Genomic DNA, 7,567 nt, shown 5'->3' on the forward strand with positions numbered 1-7,567 from the left:
ACGGTCAGGAGATCCTTTTTTGGCCAATGCCATATAAAGGCGTTGGGATCAGGTTATTTAGTTTCTCCTCTCCCAAAATTTTTTCCCTCTTTCGTTTGAAAAAACATCCGAGACCCATGCAGTATGCACATTCCTGTCGCCGAGCTCACGTCCTCGGAGCTACTTCAAAATCCGGCTGTCGGTGCTGCGTCTCAACTTCCCGCCGGTGCTGCTAGCTGCTGGGGTTGTTGGTTGCGTTTTATATTCATTCCATTTGTGGATTTGTTTTTTTGGCTTGATTTTTGTTTTTTCTGTCCTTTGCCTTTCATTCACTCGATCTGTAAGGAATTATCGGCATTTCTGTATGTAGCATTGTTTTGGACTGCGTTTTGTTGTTTAAAAGGTAGATTTATGAGTTTTTTCGCCCGCATTGTGTGGTTTATGTGGATTTTTACAATTTGTTTGATTTACTCTGTGTTTTTATCCAATGTGTTCTTGAGATTATAAGTTTTGCTTACAGATCTTGAAATTGATGACGTTTCTTACCGCAATTCCTTCAAAATTTCTTCCTTTAAACGTTTACACCAGCCCAACATGCCAGCTAAGAACACCTTTCATTTGTTTCTATATCAAAATCATTGACTGAAACACCACTTGAAGACGTAGACAAATTTTGGGTATTCAATGATATATCCAAGAAGAAAATTTGGGGAATATATTGATGATGTATTCACTTGTCTAATAGAGGCTCACTGATTTCTTTAGGTAAATATGTTATGCCTATCAAATTTCTTGGAAGACAATCCGCTGCTGATGATCAAAGTGAAGATATTGAGTTGGTGGAAAATAAAAACAACAACAATTATTATCAAGTCACGACTTTTGTAAATGCCATTTCTGGTAAGGCTTCTCGCTTCATTAGATATGGAGTTGATAGTTTGTTCATTAGATAAATATGAATGGTAATTTCATAAGTAATTGTAAGCAATCAGGTATATGGTATGATAGGCAACCTCTTAAATTCCTCTTAAATCCGTTTTTCACTCCTGGAAAAATAGTCTGTACTTTATGTATTTAGGAATTAATTACATCTTGGGCTTCAACCTTGCTGTGGTTTAGTACAAATATTCTTAATTTTATTTTATTTTCAATATTCCAGCGACATGTTTCCTTGCAGTAGACGCCGCAAAGGCTGAAACTTTAAAACATATGTGGGTAAGAGATTATAGTCGTCGTGTATTGTGTTTCTAAAGCCACTTGAATCTATATTCTTTTAAGACTTTAATTCCCTATAATCCATTTATTTAATTTACTTTTGAAGATATTGAATACTATTTTCACCAATCCTTAAGAATCTAGATGATAAAATCTGTGTTGTATACAATTATAACTCTATTTCGTCTTGGAGAAATGTAATGTTTATTGATCTACACGTCGAGATCTTGAACTAGATGACGTTTCTTGCCACATTTTTTTGTTCTGTACTTTATTTTTGCATTTTATGTTCTTGAATCCATGGCATATGAAGAATTTCTGATAGACAGGATTCGGATCTATGGATTTTGTAGTTTATTTTGGATGTTTGTTATACCCCGATGGAAGATTAAGAAGCTATTTCGTATGTTAAATCAACCAAATTCTCTAAGCCTTGTTTGTAAATTGGTGTAGCCCGATGGCCAAATGCCAGGCGATCCTACTCTCGGCGGAGGTGACGATGCTTTCAACACCCTTTTTAGTGAAATCGGTGTTGGAAAGCATGTTCCTCATGTTGTTTTTGTTGATCTTGAGCCTATTGTTATCGATGAGGTATTTTGTAATGGTTATATGTTTCTACTTTACATGTTGTTTGTTTCGTTCTTACTTATGAGACATGGGTCGCAAAAGATGTTTATTTTGAAGTCTCAGATTGTTTTTCAATTATTTTAAGATGATTTTGTTGTTTGTTTATAAATGTTTTTGTAATCCATGCTTTATTGACAATTAATTTTATGCTAGTTATTTTACAAGAAGTTCCAAGCAACGTATTTTCCTAAAGTTTATAAACGCATGCTAGTTACAAAGTTTATGAAGTATGCTTTGGTACAATGGTTGAACCATGGTAGTTCTCAAAAGAAGATTCTATGACTATGTTCATATTTTAAAGGAAGTTGCTTGAAATGTTTTCGAGTATGTTTACATGTTTTATATTAATGAAAAGCATGGTATGTCCTGATTTCTAGTAGTCACTCACTGGGCAACTAGCTCACAGTTTTCCTATGTTTTTCTTTTCCCAGGTAGCAGTCAGATTCCACAAGGTTGATCCTGCTACTGCTTGCCATTTAAAGACTCAGCTAGTTAAAAGAATTTAGGTTAATGGTCTATAACGATGTACACATGTTGTGAGGGGAGTCATGGTTTTGTTAGTAAAGTTTGGGCCCAACTGTAAATATTTTATCTGTAGATATTGTGTTATGGTTTGTTAAGCATGTGATTGTATGGAAGTTAATGTTGAGCCTTCTTGATGTGGGCTAACCGTATAAGTTAATAATATTTATCAGGTTGGCACTAAAGGAGTTAAGTAAGTAAGTAAAGGGAGTAAGTGCTGGCGATAAGGCTAGTAACTGCTACCGTCACATCTTTTTTCTGGTTAAGAGGTTAATCTAGGAGAGGGTATGACAAGTTCGTACTCAACAACATTAAGAGTACATATGCTTTAAAACATAATACAAATACTTGTAACTTAAGCATGTCATAGAATCTTCTTTTGAGAACTACCATGGTTCAACCTTTGTACCAAAGCATATTTCATAAACTTTGTAACTAGTATGCATTTATAAACTTTAGGAAAATGCATTGCTTGGAACTTATTATAAAATAACTAGCATAAAAGTAACTGTCAATAAAACATGGATTACAAAAACATTTATAAAACATTTATAGTCACTCCTACTCGTTCGGGTTCTTAATGGTTTGTAGGCTTCTCCTAGCTCCCTCTTGGCCTGAAACAACATAATTCCTTGTTAGATTCCTTAGGATTCCCATCAAGATGCTTCAAATAGTTTGTTTTACTAGCAAGACCTTCATCAACGAGATCATCACTAGTAATATTACTACTAGCGAGATCATCATTGGGAGATCAACACTAGTGAGACCACACTAGGGAGACCATCACCAGCGAGAACCTCACCAGTGAGACTAAGCACAAAACTAGTGAGACTTTCATGTTTAGCGAGACTTAGCATAAAATTTAGCGAGACTAGCCAAAAAAATCAGCGAGACTTGGTGACCAGTGAGACTTACGTGATACTCGTCTTGCTCTCGCTCCCTAGGTGAGCTGCTAGCTTGATATGCAACAAATTCCCGATTCGATTTAAAAAATTTATAACTCAAAATCCAGAACTCATTTTAAGAAACTTTCTTCTACAAACTTGTTTAGAATCGAGTTAGCAACATTACCTTAAAAGTTCAACTTAAAAATCCTAGTGGTTTGATTCGGAGCATTAAATATTCATCATTGGCCCCAATTCAAGCAACTGCCTGCTTGTTCAACAATTTCCAGTTTAAACTTAAAAAATATATAACTCGAATTCCAGACCTACTATTAAGAAATTTCCTTCTACAAAGTTGTTTGGAATTGAGTTAAAAATCTTACTTTAAATTTTCAACTCAAAACTCTTTGTGATTCGTCCTGAAGCCTCAATGATTCACTCGAGAAACGGACCTTTCGTTCTTTTCTTGCTCCTCCCACCTTATTCTGACGATTGTTTCCTCTAGTAACCTGGCCACAAAAAGTAGACACACAGAGCTTTCGAATGCTACTAGAATTACATGAATAGCCCGAGTAGTTTGTCTAAACCGACCCAATTAATTCGGCCTTCCTGCTTATACCACCGCCCAAAATCTTGCATGAAACCTCCTTGTGCTACTTTGCCCACTATTGGTGATGAAGGGCTAGGATTTAGCAAATTTTCTTTTCCTAACTCCATTCACAATATTACTTCTACACTACACCTCATTGGATGGCATGGCCTCATCCATATGCTTATTATGCATTCCATCATCAAGCATGACCTTCCCACATTCGGCCAGCCCACCTCATGCTCGACTTACTACCCAATTGCATGTTGAGCATTAAACTCAAAATTTTCAGGTTTTTGGGCGGATTTTAGTAGGCATTTGGAAGGTTAAACGATGTCAAATTAAATGTTTGTCCTATGGATTTTGATGCCCCGGATGTGTACTTTCTGATGGTTCAAGTCTCAAGTCGTTTGGTATTTTCTGTGGAAAGTTATGGCAGTTTGAGTAACGAATGGTAAAAAATTACTGCAACTTTTGAAATCCTGTCTTAATTATTGTAATCTCTTTCATTTGCTTTTATTAGTGATTATTGAAGGAATTTAGGGAGACACTTTGTGAGACTATATATAGTGGTATTGTAATCTTTGCCAAGACAAAGTTGAGAAAGAAATCAATAGAAGATTGAGTATTAGTGTCCATACTTTATTATTTCTCTCTTCAATAAAAAGCTCCATCACTCAAATAATTTTGTTTTTTTTTTCATTGTACACTAGCCCACACATTTCTCCATCTCCAAGCCCTTTGTGCGTGAGCTCCTTCCTTAGCCAACAATTAGCTGAATTTCGCCCTACTTTTACAGTTAGCTACCTGGGAGCTTATTTCTTCTTGCTTCCATCTTCTATCCTTTCTAAGACATGATTTCATTTAGCTTATTAGAAGACATCACATCACTTATACTTATGTACTTAAGGTAATTACGGTTCGGGTTTTACAAAACACAATAAGTATGAAAAGTTTGAGGTAATTATGGAATTCAAGTCATTTATTTGTTCTAAAGGAGAAATTTTCTTTTAATATTTCTTTTAAAATTTCTAATTTAAAGCATCATGTTGTAGTTGGACTATGTATTATTGGAATTAATTAAACAATGCATTATTTGGTTTAATCTTGAAATGGAATTGAGAAATGGGATCTTTTAAGGAATGACATTAAAAGATTGGTTATCATTTTGCATCCTTATTTTAGTTGATCTTGTTTTGTTCTCCCCATAAGTTTAGTTCAATTATAATTTGGTGTTACTGTTAGCTTGGGGTTGAATTAGATTTATATTTAGATGTGTAGAAGTTGGATTTTAATTTGTTCATGCTTTTAGGTTGAGTTTAAAATTTTGTATTTAGTTTTAAGGTTGGTATAAGAGTAAATGCAATCTTGTAATCTTATTATTTACTTTAAGTTTTATTTGAATTTCTTATGTTTTATGGATAATATATAATGTTGTATTGATGTTTATGTTTTGTGGATTAATGTAATCTTATTATGGGCTTTATGTTTTGTGGATATTATGTAATGTTCAATTAATTTCGATGGTTTTTTCATGATCCATCGGGATATGTTTTGTGGATATTATTAGCGATAAAGCATTGTTATGCTTAAGTTTGAGTTGAATTTAAGTTTTATATTGAGTTTGCGATTGGTATATGAATAAACACATTTAGCTTGAGGTCATGGTTGTTTAAATTTTATTTGAAATTATTAATATTACTATGTTTAAGTTTTATATTGAGTTTGATATTGATATATAGATAAATTCATAGTTATATTTAAGTTTTGTATTAATGTTGCTATTTGTATTTTGTAGGTATCTCGGGGTTTATTTTCAAGCAAGAAGTAGAGAAGAATCAAGATATGTTTTGTGGATATTATGTAATTTAGATTTGTATTTTGTAGGCATTTTGGGGTTTATATTTTGTTGATATTATGTAATTGTAATTAACTTTGTGCAACTAATTAAATTGTATGTTATGTACGAAAACCAATTAAATGTAAAAATTGTTTATTTTAGTTTATTTATTTAAATGTGTAAGATTCAAGTGGGTTTTAATTGTTGCTTTTTATTAAAAAATTAATTTTAATGCGTTGGGAAAAACATAGTAAAATTTTGAAACATTTCCCGATGTCAATCTAATTTGGCGTCGGAAAAGGTAACCTCTCCCGACACTAAATCAAATTGACGTGGAGAAAGATACCCTCTCCCAACATTAATCTTTCGAATTTGGCGTTGGAAAAACCTTTTTATCCCACATATCCAACCCTTTGTCGATGCCAAAGAAGTGACATCAGTATAGATTATTTGTCCCAATGCCAATAAAACAATTTTTAACATCGGGAAAGGTGACTTTTGCCGACGTTATCATTTTGATGTTGGCATATCTCCTCCCAATTCCAAGTATCGCCAGATCCATTTTTTCCAATGAAGGAACTTTTTTGCGTCGGGATAGGGTTTGCTCGACGAGGCTATCTCTACGACCTTGCTGACGCTAAAAAATGCGTTGGAAAGACATTTTTTGATGCTTTCTTGACTTTTTTTTGACGATTTTTTTCGTTGATAAAAGAATTAATTTCTGAAGTAGAGAGAATTATCTCTGTTGGCTAATGGGGATATGGATTTATATATGCATATATTATAATTTTATTTTTAAATTGAAAACTTGTACGTTGGAAACTACGTTTGTAATATTTAAATTGAAAAATGTTCTAATAATATTGAAATTTAAACATTTATTTTACTATAAATGTAAATTATATTGAAAATTACTCATTTAAGCATACCGTTTTTTGAATAATTTCCCCCCCCCCCCCCCCCCCAAAAAAAATAATAATAATAATAATAATTGGTCAAAAAACATAACGTTTTGAAAAAAAAAAATCATTGTATCTAGTTGAAATTGTTTATATATATATACACGTATATATATATTTATATTTATTTTTTTATTTTTTAAGAAACTGGAATAATTTTTGAATAGAGAATTTAGAGAAAAAATAATTTTAATCATAAACCTATTAGTTTGTATCTATTTGAATTCTAAACTTTCAATTTTATCAATTTAAACCTTAAACAAGTGTTGCAATTTTAACTTTTCTTTTTTAATTAACAACTTGCAATTTTAATTTTAAATTTTAATAGATCTTTGCAAGTTTCATAGTCGAGTAAGTTGTACTCCAAAATATCCTTAACAAAAATGCATTTAATAAATTATGGAACATATGTAGGATATAAAAGTGATAATATATATATTTTTTTTGTTTAGAAGAAAAACAACATTAGAGCTAACTTTATTTGGTTGAAATTTATGAATTTTGAGAATACTATTCAATAATTAATTTATGTGTTGACATTTTTTTTTATTGAAATGAATGAGTTTATGAAGAATTTTACGTTGTTTATTCTTTTGTTATAATTTAAATTTAAAATCAAAATTGATATTTCTCCTATAATTTATTGTGATAAAAATCTAATAACATTAATTTGTAATACCAAACAAAATTAGTTTTAGTGTTGGACAAAATGACGTTTGGTTTTTGGGAATGGGATCGATACTATCCCCATCCCGGATAAAGAAACCGACCCGAGATTCGAATTTTTTTCCTTCCCAAACAGCACTTACAATTTAAGCAACGTCATAACGGCGTCACCGAACCAAACGGAAAAATAAGAAGAAAAGTAAAAACCGAGCAGTCAAACGTTACTTCACGTCATGACAATATTCAAATATTTTTTTTTGAAATAATTAAATTAAAATTATTTTCG

At 32.1% G+C, this 7,567-nt stretch overlaps 1 protein-coding gene across 6 annotated transcripts; it reads left to right on the plus strand.

The window, feature by feature from the left end:
• LOC120086724 (tubulin alpha chain-like) lies at positions 1–2,497 on the plus strand. Of its 6 annotated transcripts, none has more exons than XR_005484300.1 (4): positions 1–382; positions 500–879; positions 1,648–1,785; positions 2,253–2,497. XR_005484300.1 is itself a non-coding variant. In XM_039043504.1 (4 exons), exons 2-4 carry the CDS (start codon positions 868–870, stop codon positions 2,325–2,327), a joined length of 225 nt encoding a protein of 74 aa, XP_038899432.1. In that variant the 5' UTR covers positions 12–656; positions 745–867; the 3' UTR covers positions 2,328–2,495. The 6 variants fall into 6 exon arrangements, 5 of the variants coding, with proteins under 5 accessions (XP_038899432.1, XP_038899433.1, XP_038899436.1 ...); XM_039043504.1 differs by having other exon boundaries at positions 12–656; positions 745–879; positions 2,253–2,495; XM_039043505.1 differs by having other exon boundaries at positions 12–382; positions 745–879; positions 2,253–2,495.
• Positions 2,498–7,567: the final 5,070 nt, after the last annotated feature.

The sequence above is a fragment of the Benincasa hispida genome, chromosome 9 (genome assembly GCF_009727055.1).
Source record: "Benincasa hispida cultivar B227 chromosome 9, ASM972705v1, whole genome shotgun sequence".
In the NCBI taxonomy this organism is placed as follows: Eukaryota; Viridiplantae; Streptophyta; class Magnoliopsida; order Cucurbitales; family Cucurbitaceae; genus Benincasa; species Benincasa hispida.

Excerpts from the sequence above, each read along its gene's own strand:
- LOC120086724 (XM_039043503.1), top strand. Across the intron at positions 1,786-2,252 it reads AGCCTATTGTTATCGATGAG|GTAGCAGTCAGATTCCACAA; the intron begins GTATTTTGTAAT and ends TTCTTTTCCCAG.